Source organism: Pestalotiopsis fici (assembly GCF_000516985.1).
Source record: "Pestalotiopsis fici W106-1 unplaced genomic scaffold PFICI_Scf_2, whole genome shotgun sequence".
Lineage (NCBI taxonomy): Eukaryota > Fungi > Ascomycota > Sordariomycetes > Amphisphaeriales > Sporocadaceae > Pestalotiopsis > Pestalotiopsis fici.
Window position 1 is genome coordinate 2817768 of NW_006917092.1, and position 20633 is coordinate 2838400.

At 50.3% G+C, this 20633-nt stretch overlaps 8 protein-coding genes across 8 annotated transcripts; 2 read left to right on the top strand and 6 right to left on the bottom strand.

Moving 5' to 3' along the window:
- Positions 1-2723: 2723 nt before the first annotated feature.
- On the bottom strand, positions 2724-3581 carry PFICI_03042 (uncharacterized protein; the record flags this gene model as incomplete). Its single annotated transcript, XM_007831623.1, has 1 exon — positions 2724-3581. The coding sequence occupies one exon, from the start codon at positions 3579-3581 to the stop codon at positions 2724-2726; it is 858 nt and encodes a 285-aa protein (XP_007829814.1).
- An 866-nt stretch (positions 3582-4447) lies between these two features.
- On the bottom strand, positions 4448-5404 carry PFICI_03043 (uncharacterized protein; the record flags this gene model as incomplete). Its single annotated transcript, XM_007831624.1, has 4 exons — positions 4448-4608; positions 4736-4813; positions 4873-4950; positions 5011-5404. The coding sequence occupies 4 exons, from the start codon at positions 5402-5404 to the stop codon at positions 4448-4450; spliced, it is 711 nt and encodes a 236-aa protein (XP_007829815.1).
- A 738-nt stretch (positions 5405-6142) lies between these two features.
- PFICI_03044 (uncharacterized protein) lies at positions 6143-8989 on the bottom strand (the record flags this gene model as incomplete). Its single annotated transcript, XM_007831625.1, has 1 exon — positions 6143-8989. One exon carries the CDS (start codon positions 8987-8989, stop codon positions 6143-6145), a length of 2847 nt encoding a protein of 948 aa, XP_007829816.1.
- An 865-nt stretch (positions 8990-9854) lies between these two features.
- On the bottom strand, positions 9855-10898 carry PFICI_03045 (uncharacterized protein; the record flags this gene model as incomplete). The annotated part of the gene is made up of 3 exons (XM_007831626.1): positions 9855-10189; positions 10249-10669; positions 10725-10898. 3 exons carry the CDS (start codon positions 10896-10898, stop codon positions 9855-9857), a joined length of 930 nt encoding a protein of 309 aa, XP_007829817.1.
- Positions 10899-11542: 644 nt separating this feature from the next.
- On the top strand, positions 11543-12485 carry PFICI_03046 (uncharacterized protein; the record flags this gene model as incomplete). Its single annotated transcript, XM_007831627.1, has 4 exons — positions 11543-11597; positions 11658-11952; positions 12042-12339; positions 12396-12485. 4 exons carry the CDS (start codon positions 11543-11545, stop codon positions 12483-12485), a joined length of 738 nt encoding a protein of 245 aa, XP_007829818.1.
- A 146-nt stretch (positions 12486-12631) lies between these two features.
- PFICI_03047 (uncharacterized protein) lies at positions 12632-14416 on the bottom strand (the record flags this gene model as incomplete). The annotated part of the gene is made up of 10 exons (XM_007831628.1): positions 12632-13029; positions 13105-13140; positions 13224-13258; positions 13307-13449; positions 13507-13634; positions 13693-13765; positions 13826-13855; positions 13968-14107; positions 14167-14220; positions 14281-14416. 10 exons carry the CDS (start codon positions 14414-14416, stop codon positions 12632-12634), a joined length of 1173 nt encoding a protein of 390 aa, XP_007829819.1.
- Positions 14417-16548: 2132 nt separating this feature from the next.
- On the bottom strand, positions 16549-18171 carry PFICI_03048 (uncharacterized protein; the record flags this gene model as incomplete). Its single annotated transcript, XM_007831629.1, has 1 exon — positions 16549-18171. One exon carries the CDS (start codon positions 18169-18171, stop codon positions 16549-16551), a length of 1623 nt encoding a protein of 540 aa, XP_007829820.1.
- A 1030-nt stretch (positions 18172-19201) lies between these two features.
- Positions 19202-20236, top strand: PFICI_03049 (uncharacterized protein; the record flags this gene model as incomplete). Its single annotated transcript, XM_007831630.1, has 1 exon — positions 19202-20236. The coding sequence occupies one exon, from the start codon at positions 19202-19204 to the stop codon at positions 20234-20236; it is 1035 nt and encodes a 344-aa protein (XP_007829821.1).
- Between the last annotated feature and the right edge of the window lie 397 nt (positions 20237-20633).

Genomic DNA, 20633 nt, shown 5'->3' on the forward strand with positions numbered 1-20633 from the left:
GCTCTTCCATTGCGCAAGATGCTCCCCAATGTTAATACGATGGGGACGATTTGGAGGATGCAGGAGGAAATCAAGTGAAGTCTCGTGCCCCATTCGTACTATTACAGCCCTATGTATTGTGAAATACCCAGAAATAAAACACGTCTGACGGCCGCTAGAAAAGAGGCTGGCCACTTCCATCTCTTATTTCATTCTCACCGCCGGCGCGCCTGCACCAAGTGCATCAACATCCATCGCCGGCGCGAGCTAGAGCTTAGCCAGCATGCAAGGTACTACACATGCTACTGCAAGTGCCACCGTTTTCCCGTGCTCCAGTCGCTTTGTAGTAGTTGCTAGCGCTTGTTTTCGTGCTGCATCTTGTTACAATACGAGAGGACGGCGAGGAGGAGGATGATGATGAGGATGATCATCTCGCGCCAACTTCGACAACCGGGTCGGGGCCCTCCGCGGCAGATTTCAAGGTACGCTGACAAAGACAGTCAATACCCTGTACAGAGTAAGCATGTTTACAAGACTGAGGCATCGCGACTACGTACTACTACTGCCTGACCCAGCCGACTATGAGCGCATCGTGGACCACAGCACCGTCTAGACGACGGATTCAAAAACAAAACCGCCCACTTTAGCAATCCAAAGTACGGGATACTATTTACACGCCAAACCACAAACCTCGGCCGTGATGAAGTTTTTCAGGTGCGACTAAAGCCACTTTGTACTACTAAACCCAAATGGATCGCTGGTCTGATTCGGCAGATCCGGAATCATGAGGTCTGCATCCTGATACCCTACAGATGCCCTCTGTGCTGTTGAAGCGTCCTCTGCTCCCTTCAAGCTGATTGCTTAACAAGACCAGATGTTGAACAAAACGGATGGGCCTCCGTTGACATGCCTCACACAAATTCGCACATTTTTCCAAATTGAACTACAATGGGGGTGTACGAACTACGCGTTTCTTCATTCCCTCAATCCCACCGGCAGCCTTGTTGACCCAGGACGATGGAACGCTGACACGGCAAGGATCGCATCCCATATCACTTGCCGATGCAGATATATGACAACATTTGCTGCAACGAATCCTCCCGTACTCCCTTTGGATACAAGAAAGAGGTTACACTTGTTGGTCCTTTTGCGTGCTGACTAGAAATTGTCACTTCCCGTTCCTCCAACCCGAGATGGGTTCCTCCCGTCACCACAGTTGATACACTGCCTTTACTCATGGTTGAAACACAGCGCTGTCGCTACAGCACCCATTCTCGTAACCATCTGTAATGTGATGCTCAGTTCCACGAACATCCCGATAGGACCGTTGCCCAAATTCTTGTTGTCTTCCGAGACTTTCAATCTTCTCGCAAGCACTGTGGGCGGGCAGATGTTCAATTTCCAGAGATTCCTCCGAGAACCAAATCTAAAAACATCCCCGCGAGTTTATCTATTTTAAATTCAGCCGACCATGACCTGGACGGGGCTCGTTCTTTCAAGATCGGCTCCATTGTCGCGCACATACGACTTTGCGACAGGAACAAGCCCAATCAGAGCACTTCAAACAATCCTGCCGGGATCCGAGGGGAGGAAACCCCTGGCCAACGAGAAGTGGAGTCCATTTTGCTTCAAGGAATGGCCCTTCCGAGCAATCACACTTGACCTTGACGCGACCTTGAGGGTCCAATCTGGCCCGCCTGGCACTGAGCTGTTTGAGCAGACACTTTTGACAGCTCTTGTAGATGAGATGACTGGCTGTGATATTTCTATCCTACTGGTATACCTACGTTCTCATCAGCCGCTGATCATGAACAAAACACCAATACATCTTGCGTGACGGCGTGGATCTACCCCTCTACAGATGAAAGTAACAGCCTAGAAAGAAATGCAAGATTCCTCGAGCTGCGAAAATTGTACCCCGTATTGGGCAGTCTGCCACAGATTCTCACTACGAAAATCGTCGTCATGTATCATTTCGCATCTGCACATCTTACCTTAAGCCCAAACACTTGACCCAACGTGGACCGATAGCCAAGCCTGTCATTGGACATTCACGCATCCTGCCTGTGTCCCCCATTACTGCTCCTGGTCTGCCCTGCTCATGGCAATGCCTGTGATGACGGTTGCCAGACTTGGGTGCCCTTGAAAATGGTCTCGTATTACCCCAACTTGATTGCCCTGGTGTATGGTTGTCGTTGGACACGACAAAACATGATCACTGTAGCAACTTGATAACAATCAAGAGGAAAATGGTATTTGTAGCGGTCCAGGAAGCCGATGTCTACCTAGCTGTTTGTTTGCTGGGCCAGGCATGCTGCAAATCTCAGAAAAGCCCTTTGTTACTGATACTGTGGGATGTCACTGGTGAGTTGCAGTCATATGCACAGTATGTTCTTGTACGGAGAAGTGGAATGCTTCTCTATTAGTTGTGAGATGGCCCGGATATTTGAATATATCAATCATGTCAGTATAATCGTGACGATTACGTAGTTATTGAAAGCCTACGCAAATCATTCTCACTTGTTCACTCCGGCCAAGCACGTCAGGATTTCGTAGTTCATTCACTATATTATTTACTTAGCCTATTTTTGTCAAGGGACATTTTCTTTTCTCTTTTCCACAGCTTCCGCCAGGCATGTTTTTCAACATCATGTCACGCTCTCGAGTTTCCGCTCAGCAGGAACCTCTCCAGCAATATTCCACGAAAGGACGACCGCGCAAAGGTACCGACCCAAACCATGTCCTCATTGCTTGGACGACTGCTTTGGCTTCCTGACAAGGGCAAGTTTTCCATTGGAAAGTTTCACCACCTCGCCGCCGCCGGCAACTTTAATTCCAGTCTTTTTGGCTCCCTTTTCCTTGCGCTTCTCTCCCCTTGTGCCACCACTGCCGCCGCCGCCGCCGCCGCCGCCGCCGCCGCCAGAAGACCGCGAAGGACGTCGCTGCGTATTGCTCATTCTCTGGGGACTGGATCCCGTGGATAATTCATTGACGGCCCGTCCGACTGAGCGTCGGCGCTCGCCTCCTCCTGCTCGTGAGCCGTGGAATCTAGATGACGCCGGTGAGTGTTGCACTTGCGACCGAGGTAGCGGTGGTGGAGGCATGGATAACGGTGGGAGTTGCGCGTGGTGTCTATTATTGCGAAGCCGGTGGCCCACTTGGCTGACGCTGTCGTATACCTCGACCGGCGGCTCGCCGGCCGTCAGCTCGGCGGAGAAGCGGAGTTGTGCTTCTAGGTTGGGCTCCCCGTAGGCTTCGTCATAGCCATCTTGGTCTTCATATTGGTGGTGCAGTGCGCTGCCTCGCACTCCGTTGCGATTGTGAGAATGTACAGAACTTGGAGGATGAGAGTGCACGGAACCAGGTGGACGAGAATGAACTGAGCTTGGAGGAGAGGACCGCACAGAGTCTCGAGGGCGAGAATGGACAGAGGCTGAAGGGTGAGAGTGAGAGTGAGAGCATGTCGAAGCGCGCGAGTGAGCAGAGGTCGAGTGACGAGACATTCCGGAGCTCCTCCGCGAGATCGAGCTGGAATGAGAGGTTCGGCTTGCTGATGCAGCACTGCCTGGTTTGGAACCAGGATTGCGACTTGCGTGAGACATTTTCTCGAGTCTATCGAGAAAAAGGTCTTGGATTCGTTGCTGAACGATTCTGTGGATAAAGAACTCACCTGAAGCCACAGTCGCATTTATATTGAACTTGGAACAAGCACATATTTAGTCTTTGTTCACTCGGCTCAAAGAGAATCGATGCGAAATTTCGAGAACTTATTTGTATTGAAATCCACAAGTTTATTCTTTGAAAATGACTACTGCAACACATAAAGAAACGTGTGCATATGTAGAGAAGTCCATAAGTCTTGAGGCGTTTTTCACATATTCAGGTATGTTAGCAAAATGACGAGATAATAGGGCTCATGCGCTGTTTTCAGCGCAAACCATATGAACACCCAGGGTGCTGGGGAATTGCGCAAGACAAGCTTGAGGAGTCAAGTCAATGCTCGCATTTCCTCACACGGCTTGATCGCCAATGGCCCAGTCATATCGATGGCATAGGTAACTAGGTAAGTGTCCAAACATTCTGGGCTTTCAAGGATTGTTGGCTTGCCGGAAAGAATTCGAGAAATTTTTGAATGCGAGCAGACGATTCGAAGATGAAATGAAATCGACTGTAATTAAGCTTTTTTTAATACTGTATGATTTGGTATTTGAATTCTTTCTCCGTGTAGCTCAAGCTGGGGTTCTTCATATGAAAAGCCAGGTATGGACAGTATGTTTTCCACGCTTAAGAGCTTCGATATGTGACCGAAAATTACGGGTTGCATTCATTCCAGAAAGAAATTGCCTAAAGATGGAAAAATTGGTCATAGTCATTGAGAGGGCAAACACAAGCTGGTATCCTCCCAACAACAATCAAGATTACATGGATTATCATATATGTTTCAAGATCCTGAAAAGCGATATTATACCTAGCTCCAGGCCGTGTCAGTGCCCATGTTAATCTCATCGACTTGCCAGGTCAGGCCACCATCCGTTGTAGTAAAGCCAGAGGAGGTTGCTACATTGAGCGCGAGGTAGTCCTCGATGCTGTCGACAGCGGCGCTCAGCGTCAGGGTCATGTTGGTCCAGCCTAGAGGATTATTCACGTATCAGCACTCGATATCTTCAAGAAAGCAAGAAACAAAAGCATGGCGGAAATTCCCGTCTACAAGTTGTATTGATCTCCGGTAATGAGGCATAGAGAAGTTCAGACTTACTGAAGGCGGCGAGGGTACCGCAGTTGGCGTCGGAGCACTCGTTTGCACTGTAAATGACACCGGGCTGCATGCCAGAGGCTAAAAGCAAAGTCAGTACTCCGTTCATGATAGATGATGTTCTTCAACCGTATACTTACAATCAGACTTTTGCGAAACCAATTCACCATTGATCCAAATCTTCTGGTCAATCAGATTGGTGCTCGAGTTGACAGCAACTAAAATGACACAACTGTCAGTCAAACGATTAAACCTCTGAGGAAAGACGTAGGCCATACTCTCAAAATCGAGTGTGGCGTCCGTAGGCACCACGACGTAATCCTCACCCTCCTGGCCAGAAGGCGTATACGTGTTGGCGGCCGCGCACCACTGGTCCTCATCAGCAGCACAGCCACAGGACTCGTTATCAAGGCACCAGTTGAGCAGGGGCTGGACGAGGTTCTCATTGTCCTCGTCGTCGGACTGGGGCTGGACGCCGACCCATACCGACAGCCACAGGCTCGAGTCGGAGCTATCATAGCCGGTCGGGACGTCGGGCGCCGCCATGGAGTACGTCGCCTTGGTAATGACCTGGCCGTCCGGAAAGGGTCCTAGGTAGAACGAGTTGCCAAACTCGGCCCGCGCCGACCCGGCGAGGTACAGCGCGGCCACGGGAGCGAGGTATCGATACATGGCGGACCTGCGCGTGTATTTTTACCGGAATGTGGCGAATGAATGAACGTTTCCGAAAGGAGAAAAGAAAAAATCAATAGGCGCCGAGGTGAAATGAATGTTACTGGCTGTAATTCAGGTCAACAAGCTTGGCGCAGATATGGCGATATATATCACCTCAAGACTGTCTATATAAAGCCATGTTGCGTGCCCCCCTTTGTACGCGGCAACCAAATCAAGCCAAGTGGGCTGTTTGATGACGATGTCGCTACTCAAGCATCTTTTTACGAGACGGTTTTCTTTGCGGCTCTCAATGTTTGCGACTTTTTTGCACTCTGAATGAAACGACACTAGAGAGTAATTAATAGTGTAGGGATTGGAAGGGATGGCAACCTCCACCATTTCGTTATTGGTGGGTCTCGAGGACATCATGTCGATTTCCGAGCGCCGACGAACAATCTAGTAATAACGGCCAAGGATCCACCGAGATCCCGAATGGAGCCATCGTCAAGTATACACCCATACCTCACCAGGAACGCGAATGCTGAGATGGCCATCTCTATTACAGGTGTTTTCGTAATCCAGAACTTGTAACAGTATTAACCTCAAGAGCATCGGCCACAGTGTATCTGGTCCATAGGAATCACACAAACATTTTAATTAATTGAGCTATTACGCATATTGCATTGACCCAATACGGCTTTGGAACGTAAAGTATACGTACAATTGTTACATACACATTGGAACCAGTACCCCGAATCATTCAATCAGAGTGACAGTCGAGGATCCGGATCCAACGGCCTTGACCTGCGCGCCAACCTCCAGGGGGCTACCCTCATAGACGATGAAATCCCCAGACGCCTCGGGAGTTGCCAGTCCGAGAATCTTGTAAACATTGGTGCTTACCAAGTCCAGGGCGTCCTTCTTTCCAATGCGCCCTTCTCCATTCGTGTAGGCGACGCCTGCCAAGACCGCCATATCGCGGATAAGCCAGTCCTCCTCGAGACCAATCGCGGCGACGACTCCAGCATCGAGGAGCTTGTCAATGGCGGTACCATTGGACAGCGGAGCACCCGTCAAGGCTCTGCGCTGTTCCCAAGTATTGCGGTACGACAATAGAGGCGAGAGGACGACGCCCACGTTGGCGGCAGCAATCTCGTCGGCGACAAGATGGGACTCTGCGCCTCCAATGATGACCAGCTTGATTGTAGAACCACTCGCTGACTCAATCTGCTTCTTCAGCTTCAAAACACTTGCAATGCCATCGGCAGTGTGAATGGTAATCGAGAGAGGGATCTCGCCGTTGACGACCTTTTTGAGATAAGCCTCTTCGGTGAATGCATCGGCGGCAGAAATGTTGCCAGCGTCGACAGCCTTGAGCAGCTTGTGGCGCAGGCTTCCCAGGGCAGCTGAGATGGAACCACCAGAGTTCTTGGACTGATTGTCCAGCGTGTAGTGGACAGCAGCATCATCGACAAAGATGGCGCCCTCCGCAAGTACATGAAGCGCATTCGTTTTAAAGCCAACGCTAGTACCAAAGTGCGTTCCTTGTCCAGTATATTTGGGGGCAGTAATTGCACGTGTGACGCCGTATCGGTGAGCAAATTGCAATTTCTTTGAGTCGAGGCGGAGACCATCGACACCGCGACTGAAGTGCTCGGTGCTCTTGCCATTATCCGTGTCCGCTTCCGAGTCGATGGCGTTGAGGCCAATGAGAGTGCCAAAGGCCACAAATGACTTGCTAATGTATCCATTCTTCAGGTGAACAACCTTTGTGCCGGACTGCGCGGCAACCTGAAGTTCATTGGCACACGATCCAATGCACTGGATCTTGCCCTGGGAAATGGCAACCGTGATATTGTCTCCGTCAAACTTGCCTTCTTGTGCTTCGGGCAAGAGTGACGTGGAAATGCCAGTGAAGACAACGTCGGAAACTGTGATTGGCTCTTCTGGAATGTCCACGGCTCCTCGGGGAGAGCTTGATGGTGCGAGGAACGACTTGTCGAGCTCTACCGGGTTCTCAAACTGAGCAGTTCCGTCTATCCAGACCTGTACAGGAGCAGCTCCAAGGCTCAATGGATCGCTGTCCCAGACTGCAATATCGGCATCGAATCCAGCCTTGACCTTGCCAATTCGTTGACCAAGTCCAAGACGCTCGGCTGGAGCTGTCGTCACAGCAGCCAATGCTACGTGATAGGGAAGACCGTACCCATAAGCCTTGGCAGCCTCATGTAGAACGTGCTGAGCATTGATGACGGGGTTGTCGCTCACGTAAATGGGGGTCAGACCATTCTCGTAGAGGATCTTGCCAGCATATTCCGAGCCGATATAAGACTCGGCCTTGTACCACATATTATCGGCAAAGAGAGCCGATGCGGGAGGACTGGGTCCCCAGGCGCGCTTCAAGATCTCAGGCACGAGGTACGTCTGGTGGGCGTGGTGAAAGGCACGGACGGGGAACTTGAACTCGTTGGTGTGGTCGACAAATGCCTCGAGATCGGGTATAGTGTAGCAATGGGTATTGATGTGAACCTGACCACGGAGTGCGGCACTGAGAGATTCCCACTTTAGCTCCTGTGGGAGGTAGGTAGACATGGTATGGACGCCGTTCGCGTCGGCCTGCGCGCACCAATCGTCCTGAGCGCGGATCAAATTCGCCGCCGTTTCAAACGCATGGCGGAACTCCCACGACTCTCCCATTCTGCTCACCGGGCCTTGGGAACCGACCTTGCCATAGATACGTTTGGCATTCTCACCACAGGCCATCTTCATGTATCTCCAGTTGCGGTCGGGATCGGCGAGCAAGTCTGTGATGGAAGTCTCGTTTCGGCCATCCTCTTTTCCGACGGCATGCTTGATGACAAAAGCCTCGCCACCAATATTGTTACCAGATCCGGGCAGGATGAGACTAGTGGTCACACCACCGGACTTGATAATCTCAATCTGGTCATCAAGAGGGTTGAGTCCATCAATTGACCTGACGTATGGAGTAATGTCCGAGGACATCTCATTGCCGTCCTGATTACCACGGAGCTCAGGAATGCCGTAGACACCGGTATGACTGTGCATATCAATAATGCCAGTCGTGAGCTTGCGACCTTGGGCGTCCCATACGATAACGTCGGATGCCAGCGAAGTCAGATCCAGGTCCTTTCCGACCTTCTTGATGAGGCCGTGCTCGAGGTAAACGTCACTGGTGACCCAAGAGAAGCCCTTGCCGGCACGGGCATCCTCGTCGCTGGTGCCGTCCTCGGGCTCGCCGATCCAGACGGTGGCATTCTTGATGAGCGTGGGCTTGTGTCCCTCGACATAGCGAGCATTGCGCTCGCGGCCCAGACCGATAGGGTCCTGCGGCTTGGTCCGGAGCTTGGAGCAGACAGCGAGGTCGGCTTCGAGCTTTTCAATGGACAGCGTCGTGGTTGCGCCGGCCCTCGACGACGGCGATAGCTGTCTCCACTGGGCGTAGACGATGAAGCCGAGACAGGCCAGCGCTAGATACTTGAGCCCGCGCGAGCGGCGCAGTGACCGTGGCCGGCGCTTGTGCCATTGCTGGCTCTCGACTGCACTATAGGGTGGCAGTTCGCCCAAATCCTTTCCAGACCCCATATTTCTCGACTCGTTGTATGATGTTGAGAAATAAAGAGAAAAAGAATGAAAGAAGATTCAAATTATCGGGTCAGTTCATAAACAAACCCAATGATCTCATGGTTACTCAGGCTAATCTTGTCTTAGAAGGTGATAGCGACCCTTGAGGTGGGGTTTTCGGAGACATCCCTCAGCCAGCCCCTCGATTCACATCAATCTGGGGTGCGATGGCGTAACATGGCTGCCTTTCTCCCACCTACAGCAGAGGCCAATGTAACCTCGAATGAGCCTCAAACTATTTCAACCAACTATATGATATCCCAGCTGCTGGCCATTTTGTCATCTATAATCATGCATGTCATAGACTCTGTTGTACCACCATGCTTTTGTCTCTGGAACACATGCCTATGCAGTCTATCATAAAATCTTCGCGGAATGTACTCCCGACTATGGATCCGCCCATATATCCACAGATAAGAGGTATGCCAGGCCAACTTTGGTTAACCCGAGTTGGAGTATGATATCTTTTTCGAAAGAATCACATCATCTGTCATAATTACGAAAATTGCAAAACATATAAATTGGAGGCGGGGCGACCGTATAAGACGGTCAGCACTTGAGCACTACTGCGTCGCCGAAGGTGATGCCCGTCAGCGCTGGCGATAGCGTCGCAATCCCACATTTAAAGTAACTTGTAAGCATAGCCAGGTATGAAGCATACTCATTGCGCCATGCTCGTTGTGGCTCATCCAATACAAATTGAACTGCAAAATTGATGCATCTTTGTTTTCCCTAGTACTTATATGGAATGCTTGAGACAAGTAATCCTAGTCTCGCAATTTGTCAATGCCGTTGCATTCAACCGCATCTGGTCTCCGACTGTACACTATAGTGCAGCCTTGTTCTTGATCAAGAAGTCCTTCCAAGTGGTAGGCTTCAAGTTCACCTTGGCAAGCAAGTCCAAAGACTCCTGCAAGCTCTTGCCGGCATAATAACCAGGCTCTTCAATGAACAAGTGGTTCTCCAACATTTCCTGGGCCATGGGAGCAGGGAGGAAACTCTTGTACGTTTCAGCATCTAGTTGAACGAAGCGTGTCTTGCTCTGCGTAACCTCCTCAAACTCTGAGAGGATTCGGGTCGGAGTATAATAATCTGCAGCCGCGAGGATCTGCTTTCCAATGACCTTGGCACGGTTTCGTAGAACTGCAACAGCGTATTTACCTATGGCTTCATGTTAGTCACTATTCGGGTCATTCTGCAAGGTAAAAAATCTAGCATACCAATGTCAGATTCCGTGTCAATGAGCGGAAACTCGGCCTTGTCGCTGACGGGATAGGCCAGACTGTAGACGCCGTCCTCGCCCTTTCTAATCATCTGCAAGGCTGTAAAGTTGCTCATAAAGTATCCAGGGAGGATGAACGTGCTTGGGACGTTCTTTGCACGAATGTAGCGCTCCACGTCGGCCTTCATGTCAAAGTGCTCGACGTGCTTCAAGCGTCCGTTTGTCTCGTCTGTGACGTGGAGCAAGGACGAAAAGATGAGGTGCTGGACGCCACATGTCTCTGCAACATCGGCAACGTTCTTGCCATGATTGAGTTCCTGGCTCGGCCCACCAGACATGAAATCGGGGGTCGTGACCAAGAAAACGCTGTGGGATCCCTCGAGTGCCTTGGCAAGAGAGTCTTTGGAGCTCATATCGGCCTATTTCTGGTCAATCACATGTTAAGGAATAGTTTGTAGCGGTGGTATAACTCACGGCGCGAACGTCGACACCTTTCGAGGCAAGAGCTTTGGCCGCAGGCTTGGAAACATCGCGAGTGATGCCACGAATAGAAAATTCCTTGGACAGAACACTATCAGCAAGCACCGCTCGAATGACGGAACCGCCTTGGTTGCCCGTGGCACCGAATACTGTCAAGATCTTAGACATGATGATAATGATTTGGACAGACGTAGTAGAATAGTAAGTGAATAATGAATGTCTTTGAGAGGATGAATTGACTACATCATGATTTGGAACAATATCCTGTTATATATTTCCAACAAATCACTATGGAGAATGTATCGAAGCATCACGAAACCGTACAAACCTTACAAAAATGGAGAGAACGAGTCAGTGCATTGTATCGCCATGATTGGACATTTGGTTGAAGCATTGAATAGACAGATCTTTCCACCAAGAAGTCGGACTTTGATTAGATCAGCAATACCCGGAAAGGCATTCGCAGGACCTAGTGGATAGTATACACGATATCTACGCTACAACATTGCCTAGACCCAGTGAGAAATAGAGTAAAACACACACGCGCTAACATCGGACTCCGACGCTTACAAATGAAGAGCAACTCTAAGTTGCCAAGACCACTGCTGACATAGCGTGCGCGCATCTCGCGTTTATGCTAGCAATGAGCTGAAGAGCTGCGTCATGGAATCATGCACAAAAACCTTAAATCATATATGTACATATGGATTCATTTCGTTGTGTTTTTGTTATTGTCTGCCCATGATTAAGTCACTTTCTCTAGGCTCCACCTCTTTTCTGTGTATTTTGCGCCTTTATTCTTGACTTGAGAAATGCCGATAGCCAAAGATTTCTTTGCCCTTGTGGCTGGAGCTGGACCCGGCACAGGTAAATCAGCCAAACCTACCATGTTGTGATCCGGCTCATTGCTAAGAAATGCACTTCTAGGCCGGTCAATTGCCCTCCGTTTTGCCAAGCTCTACCCAACCGTACTGCTGGCGCGCAGGAGAGAGAATTTTGATGGTATCGTCAATGAGATCGAGGCAGCGGGCGGCACGGCCCTCGGTATCACTGCCGATGTCAGCGACCCTGCAGCGGTCCAAGCTGCCTTTGCTACCATTAAGAAGGAGATGCCCAATAGCAAACTTGCTGCCGCTGTCTATAATGTCAATGGAGGCTTTGCCATGAAGCCCTTTTTGGATCTCAAGGCAGAAGATCTCGAGAGCAGTTTGGACGGCACGGTGTAGGTGTTCCTCGTTGATCATTGTCGGGGGACCGTTTGTACTTTTACTGTGAAAACTGTTGCTGACGGAAAGAACTGAAAACGTATAGGCGAGCCGGGTTCACTTATGCGCAACATTGTTTGCCTCTGCTCCTAGACGCCGTCTCCCAGGCACCGCACCCCCCCTCGCTCATATTCACAGGGGCTACGGCTTCACTCAAAGCATCGGCCCAATTTGCATCATTTGCAGCCGGTAAATTTGCTCTTCGAGCATTGACCCAATCGCTCGCCCGTGAGTTTGGGCCACGCGGCGTTCATGTTGCACATGTGATTATTGATGGTCTGATTGACACGCCGCGTGCGAGGGGATTTGCCGGTAAAGATCAAGTCATGATTTCACCCGACGCAGTAAGTAACGGGATTGGCAGTGAAATGATCTACATAATGCTGATAGACTCAAACAGATTGCAGAAAGTTATTGGTACTTGCATACTCAGGATAAATCTGCGTTTACTCAAGAATTGGACTTGCGACCTCATTCTGAGAAGTTCTAGTTTCTCAGTAACGACCCGTGTGACTGAACCAAGGGATAAAAGAAACTTCATATCATCATTGACTTCTTTAAACATTATTGTAGAAAATTTGTGACATAATTCATATATACAGGGTTATTGAAATCGCGACAAAGGAAAAGCCCGTCTCAATAAGAGTCCTTCGTGATGACAATCACATTGGTGCTATTCCCCATCTCCATGTCATTGACCGAGCTCGTGCTCCGCTCGCTGGCATAGTCTCCCTTGGAATCCCTCTCCGACAGTCTGTACGCAGCAGTGCTGCCCGCGGGCGCCACGCCCATGTCCGACATGCCAATCTCCTCTTCCATCTCCACAATGTCGTGGCCCTTGTTGCTGCTGCCCATGCCGAGCATGCCGCCACCACTGCTGCCACCGCCCTTGCGGGTCCTGCTGTGTTGGATGGCTACGGAGCGCTCAACGGTGACGGCCGTGTGGTTGTTGTTCTTTTCGTAGCTCCTGGTTGTCTGGGTGCCGCGGTTGTCCCGCGAGGTGACGTACTGGACGATGATTGCGTCAAAGAGGACTGTTGCCGAGGCGTTGTCAGTATATCTTGCTCAGCAGACTTTGCAACGTATTGTGTATGGATAACTTGACTTACGGTCAATATTGCAGCTCATGAGGCACATCCATCCGGCTAGTAGTGGGCATAATCGTCAGCATTCAGTATTCGGCATCAACATGGGTGCAAAGACCAATCAATGTCCTCCATGTACTTACGTTCGCCATCTAGTGCCATCATTATGACAATGTTTCTACTATTATTAGCACTAGTATTAAGGCAATTGAGGAGGAGGACTTACAGCAGACAGGTGATGGTCGAAGTGACGGCACCAATAAATGTTCGAACGACCAAATCGCGGAGCTTGGCGTTTCCGGTCGTCTTCTTCATATTAAACGAGTATGTTTTCCACAAGGGGATCAAGAACAAAATCGTGAGGTAGATCTGGACTATTGTCTTAGAGGACAGGCTTGTTGGGTAATGGTGCATGGCTATACATACGTTGACAGCAAGGTCAAAGGACACCAGAGGAATCAAGACTGGTCTCTGCATTCCAATCACGCATTTTCCATTGTCGAGATAGGTGATGCGGTATATGAAATTGAAGATACCAATAATGGCGAATACACCTTTCTTGGTGTTAGAAAAAAGGTTAATATTTTGGAGTGGTCGCTATAAGTGACTTACTTAGCATTCCAAAGGAGTTGAACAAATAAAGCTTGGACTTCATTCGTGATTTTCTGTCGCCCCATACAACAAACTATAAAATGTAAGAATAAGATACACCTTAAAGAGCTGAGGTCGGTAATCAGTAACTTACGGCTTTCTCAACCAGGAAGAAATATATGAGCTACAAATGTTAGAGACTAGCCAAATGTGAATATCGTAGAGAAGCATACAATCTGAGAACATTGTTAGCACTTTTCAGTAACCCATCAGAGTATGCAATGGGATAGACTCACTTTCGTGGATAGATAACAGGCCAAGCACAAAAAGATGGCTGCAGAACACATGTCCCAATTCATGTTAATCCCCGGGCCCCATCGAAGGACACTGGAGATGGCGACAAACAACCATGAGTCGATATAGATGGCAAAAATGACTGGTGTGCGATAGTTAGCCATACAGGCCCATTGCCTGCTTCAATAGTATACAACTTACCCCATCCGACCAATGGAAGTTTTCTCCATTCTCTAATCTGGATAAAGCGTATCCCTGGTTTGGGAGTCAGTATAGTCTGACGCAAGGTAATTGAGACAAGTCTATAGGACGAACCAAAGAATGCAGACAGCAGGGTTACGGATACCACGGCGAGTATAATGCTGCACACCGTAGCCACCATGGGCACTTCGTATTCGTCATGCCCGGCTGTTGTGGCAGCCGTATTCCGAGTCCGCAGGAATCCAGACATGGTTTGACTGACCGTGATCCGCACTTTCTAATAGCTTGAACAAGGATGAAGAAAAGAGAAATCGTACGATCGTACGATACCAGAAAGGAAAAGGGAAAGCAACCTAGGAAATAGTGTATATATATCACCCCCCTGCCCGCAGACGGCAGTAGTGGGCAAAGGAAAAAAGAATCTCGCCCTACAGGGTAAGACGCTTGACTAGTTATGGCACGAACACCCATCTAGTATCATATCGAGTCTTGGCCAGAAGATACCAAGAGCATTCATTACCACCGTAATCCCTCTCTAGAGATGTAAGCAACCTTGTGGGAGAGGGAGCAAATTCCCGGACGCTCCGGCAATTGGAAGCCACCCAGGCGCGCGGAACGAAATCTCCATCCATTGACAAAAAGTTTGCCAATGGTCAGCCGGCCTGGCGGCCATTTTGACGAGCGAGTGGGAATAGTCACAGATACCGCGGGCTTTAGCAAGTTTTCCTAGCGGCGGAACCTCTCCGAGCGACCTGAGTAGCCCACAAACGATTTGTCAATCGAGATCCGATCTCAAGGGCAGTGAGCGAAAAAACCTCCCCCCATCATCATGCATCGAGGGTTTGTTGTAACCACACGAGATGTTGTGGTTGCCATCTGTACTACTATAGTATTAGCTGGGTGATTGGCGCCAGGGGCTAAAAAGGCAGCTAAGACATCAGCTCTCTTCACAGACCGCACAATAGTCGAGGCGCTATAGGGCCAGCGAATCAGAACCGTGTCCGAGTATGTCGGCGTCAGGGGACTCTGAATGCTAGCAGGTAAAAAGCCTGCAATAGTCAACTGTCAAAGTGACGGGCTAGGTTGAATAAGTGCAAAGGCGACTCTTGACTCGTAAGCTCCGTTCTTGTTACGGGCGTGAGGTCCCGGCTGTCCATGTGTCACGCTATATTAGCTGAAGCCGCTCCGACTTGCCATTTCGGCAGTGTCTGGGCTTGCCAAGGCCCTTTTGAGCCTCGATGGGACTGGGCCGGACGTGTACCAGCATACGCGCGGATAGTGGCATCCTGAAGCTATCTCCAATAGTCAAGGATTCAGGCGCACGATTCGTCTTCAGCGCTTTGACTGAGGTGTAGGACCAAGCACGCGGCTCCAGCTCAAAGCCTCAATGTCAGAAGGGGAAATAACAAGAATCATCTTACCTCATGTTAAAGCCATCTTATCTCAAGTATAGCGGGAGAACTAATTGGTTGATCAAACTTTATTTTTATTTTTATTTTATTTTTTGGTCCTTAACATGAGCAGGATCGAGTACTACGATAATCTCCTACTGCTCTAATTTGCTCATCATCTCTCGGAATACCAAGTTTTGCCGGCCTAGATGTGTCGTCAGGCGTACAAAGATGCTGTCAGGTCGCTCACGGGAGATCGTCGTCGGTCCGGTATGGCTAGTCTGTAAGATCGCGGGAGATGGGCAGCCAACTCCACAGCCTGGACCTATGACCACCTAGGTTGGAAGCAATTGTCGATTCAGGACCACCACTCGCCTTTACCAATGCGGAAGTCGAGGCCGCTGCTAACTGTCAGATCTTGGGGTCTGGGCTTCCGTTGTAGCGGCTGCGCTGTCATTCCAACTGCTCAAATTCCTCAAAGCCATTCGAGCCAGGCAAATAGAGCAAGAGGCCTCTTTGACATTCGAGGCGGTGTTCATGATCGTCACTACAGTTTTAATATTGTGAAGGCAATCAAAAATTCCAACACGATATATGGGAATCAAAGCGTCCCTGTCCTTGTCCATGTTGTTGGGCCTAGGCGGATGGGCCACCTGTTCGGCGCTTTTCTCTCAAGGGGCAATCTGGAGTGCGGGTGCGGGCACTAATAAGCAGCACCTGGAACCCTTGAAGTTGACATTCGTTAGCTTTATATCTATGTATATTGCCCCTGTCTTTAATCCGCTTGAAAAGCTGGAGTTGCGGGCGATGTTTCTCTGTCAGTCTCTTCTGCTCAAAACCCTACGGCACAAATCAGAGTGCTCAGCTGACTTTGGTCAAGTTGTAGTCTGATCAAATATGGCGGTTGAGAATAAAACGTCGCGTGGCGGACGTACGGTGAATACTTGCTGGAATCTCTTATTATTGCTATGGCGCGTTTCGTATGCTTGATTTAGATATACGTCTCGACGGCTTTCCAGAAACCCTCGGGGTTTTCACACATGGGCAGATGTCCCGCATTGGGGACAATGGCCAGCTCGGCACCCGTGGCGCCCAACTCACCCTTGAAGCCATCCATGGCCTTCACCAGGGCACCCTTGGCGTCGCCCTCTCCAACGACGAACAAACCAGGGACCTTGCATCCCTTCATGTCGGCCTTCATATTGTAGTCCCAAAGTGCCTGGCATCCATAGCGGAAGCCTTCAATGTCGTTGGTAGCAACTTGCTCGGTCAACCACTGAACTGTCTCGGGCTTCTTCATCGATTCTGGGTGGAACCAGCGCTCGACGGTCTGACCTGCCAGCTGGGTAATGCCAGGCTTTCCATCCTCGAGGGGGGTCTCCGCAATCGAGATACGACCCTTCCAGGCCTCCGTGTTGGCAGCACTTGATGCGACGTTGAAGTCGCATGCAATGAACTTGTTCAGCAGTTCGGGGTACTTGAGCGCAAACTTGAGTGTCGTAGCACCGCCCATTGATACACCGATCAAGGTGTCTAGCTTAGGCAGGCGGAGAGCCTCCAGAATATAGCTCAGGTCATCAGAGACCTTATCCAGCGTCACCGGAGTCGGCGATGGGATGGAATGCCGACCTCTGGTGTCGTAGCGGAGGATCTGGTACTGTGGTCTATGCACCTTGAGAAGCTCCACGAACTTGTCCCACATGTGCAACGACGTGAGCAATGAATTGCAAAAGGCAATGACTGGGGCCTTGGGATCCGGGTTACCCTCGAGCCTATAGGGTATCGACAGACCATCGGGTGCGGTAATGTAGGAAGCTATAACTGGCTTTGGCTTGTTGGTTGTTGCTGTCTTGGCATCGGCCGACGTGAACGTGGAACTCTCAGCGGGCAACTGAGACAGGGACGAAAGATCCCTAGGCGCAGGTCCAAAGACGTAGAACAATGAGAAGACCCGGCGGTCCTTGATGTTTGCATATTTCTCCATGACCTCCTCTTTCCAAGGCGTAGAAGTGGCTGCCTTGAATTCTGGGCCATTCAGACCATTCTCCTTTGTGTAGTCGTGAAGGGCCCAAATGTACGTGGAACCGCCGGACTCGAGAGTCGAGGTCCGGAACATGCGCGTGCGCAACCAGCCGGGGACCTTGGACAACATATCAATGTGCTCTTCCTCATACCACTTGACGACCTCTGCCTCTGACTTTGCTTGATCGCCCTTGAGCTCGATCTGCACGACGACCAATGTCAGTCCCTCGGCTTCGTCGTTGGACAGCTTCTCGATCGGGAGGAAGAGAGGGGACTTCTTCTCTGTGACAAAGTCCCAAAAATATCTGACGACGGCAACCTGGCCAATGGTTTCTGCTTCGCGCGGGGATCGGTTGGCTCGGAGCGTCAAGTATGTCTCGGTTTCGAGTTGCGACATGGCAGTCACATCGTAGGCGGCGAGATAAGTCGGCTCCTTGCCGTCAATCTGTCGGTACCGGAGCCCATTGGTGAAGATCTGAGGCAGACGCAGACGGGTCGGACCGTGTTCGTTGTTGTACCATTCATGGAATTGCGCCTCAAGCAGCTCAGGCTTGGGCTGCATCGTCACGGCGAGCATACCGGGAGGAGACATTTTGAAGCAACCTTTGAACAAAGTGAAATCGATCCTTACAGTGAGACCAGAACTGAGTCTTGGTAGAAAAACCAGATCAGCAAGTAATGCTAGTATGAAGCTCTTTGCATATGCCTCTCTGTTATAAAGTCTCTGAGGTTGAACCCGGATGTTTTGCGTAGCTTGAGCGTGGGGTAAACTTTTACCCCTCAGAGCTTCCACTGGGACACTTGGAGGGGTTCAGCACATGACGACGGCTTAGTTCATGGACTCGATGATTGGCGATTCTCCACTGAGAAAAGGGTCGCTGGATCGCCGTTGAGCTCTTTGGCTTCGCCATGGCGTCCCTGCGAGAGCCCGGATGAGAGTTGAGCCCGGTAAGATGAATCGGCAGATGTTGGCGGGGAAGTTTCGCAAGTGCCATATTTAACCCGCGCACTTTATCGACTGGAAGCTGGAATAAACCTTGGAAACCACTGGACCTTTAGTGGGTCAGGTCACCCACGTCGCCGAAATCCGGGGAAACCTGGGCGACCAGATTGGGGTTGAGTCAAAAACATAAGAAAAAATGTATGTAGGTACTTGACAACAACAAACTCGGGTTATTTTGGAGTTTACTAGATCAATCCTTTATTGTATACGATCCATTGGTTCTTTATTGAGTTGCATGCAGTCCGCAATCACAATGGCTGAAAATTCATCTGTGCCGCTCAGCTAAGCGGCCGTGGCACCATCAATGTTCTGATCCGGAGACTTTGGCAGGCCAGCGGCTAATAAACACCCCGAAGCACACGCATCATGAGAACGGTCAACTGTTCAGCCATCAGCTCTCAGTCTTCTGGCATTCAAGAATCATCATATATGCCTCGGGATGGAGTCATCTCGTCATCGCAGCAGGAATGGTCTCCACCGGACAGCTTGTGATCCGTGCCGTCGACAACGTCTGAAGTGCTTGCGTGCAGAGGATGCGGCTGACTGTGAGCGATGCACCCGCCTAAGGAAGCCATGCGTGATGAGCGAGACCCGGCGACCTGGCCGTCCGAAGAAATCAATGGCAGATGCAAAGCCACTGGCCGTGTCAGAGCTCTCTCAAATCACACCCCGAAGCGATGCCATGGCTTTTCCAGACCAGACGCCAGAGGCAGCGTCCTCGCCTGTGATTGTGGGCAACCATTCCGATGCGCTCGAACTCATGGATCAATCGCTCCACATCAACAGTGGGACAGGTTCACTTGCCTTGATGGATGTTAGAAATCACATCGATCACGCCTCTTTTGACAGTATTGGCTTCCAATTTCTAGCCGAAAATCTTTCTTCCGGATCGAGGCTCGGCACAGGCGCTCAAACATACCCGACAACAAGCATGAACCAGTGTCTCAAAGAGCTGTCAGACCTGAACGTCGAGTTACACGCGCAGTCGGCAGCGGTCTTGTCCAAGTCTGATGATACCTCGTTGACTCCTTATATCTGTCTGGACCCTGAGCATATAAATGTGACCGCGCTCACACCTGTAGAGGCCTCTCTGAATGCTATCGAGAAGTTCTATAGCATTCTTGTCATCCTTGAGAAATTATCTCCGAGCCAGCCATCGCCATACAACGCAGAAAGTGACGCGACCATTTTCCCAACGCTGCTCGTGGATGCCGAGCGATGCGCACCAATACAAGAGCTCGAAACTCCGTTGATACTGGCCATCATTAGCTGCTATGTACAGCTTGTCAATATCTTCCACGACTTTTTTGGGCGCGTCGACCGGCACATCAAGCGAATCAGGGAGAACCAAACCCTTGGAAAGCTCTTTCAACTTGGAACTTTCTCTGCCTTGGATGGTCGGCTTCAGGGCCTCGTGTTTACGTCTATGGTCTCTCACTACTTTGACCGCACCGAAAGATTGTTGGGGATTCTACCTGAAGACAGACCGCAGAGAGTACCAATCCGGCAGGCACTCTTGTACCAGCCTTGTCATCTGGAATTGCTGCAACGAGAATTGGCCAAGGGCGGAATAGCTGGTAGCTGTGATTCCACGCAGCTGAGAGAGGCAGTCGAGAACATCCGCTGCACCTTAGTCGCTGATCCTTCTTGGTAATGACATCTTGCATCGGCCACTATGAAGAGCGATTCCGGACTCATGCAGTTGCAGCTCATACTGTTGAGTATGGTTATGGTTCGGAGTGTTATTATCATTTGGCTGCCATGGCTAAATGACTAATCCATACAACCTTGAGCGAAGCAGTAAATTACAGTGCACAGCGGAGGAGGATCCGGCGATTTGGGGTCCACATTGGCCGTAACGGCTCCGGACGACTTTGGGAAATTGGAGCTCTTGGGGGCAGAAATCTCGGTACTCACCCGCGAGATGTGTACCCAAGGTTACGGGATTAGACTCGGGCACGATACCATGGTGACGACAATAGCAGGAAATCCCCAAGTGATTAACCATGTTTTTTAATCGGTATCTTCACGATCTTGACACTTTGTTCTCT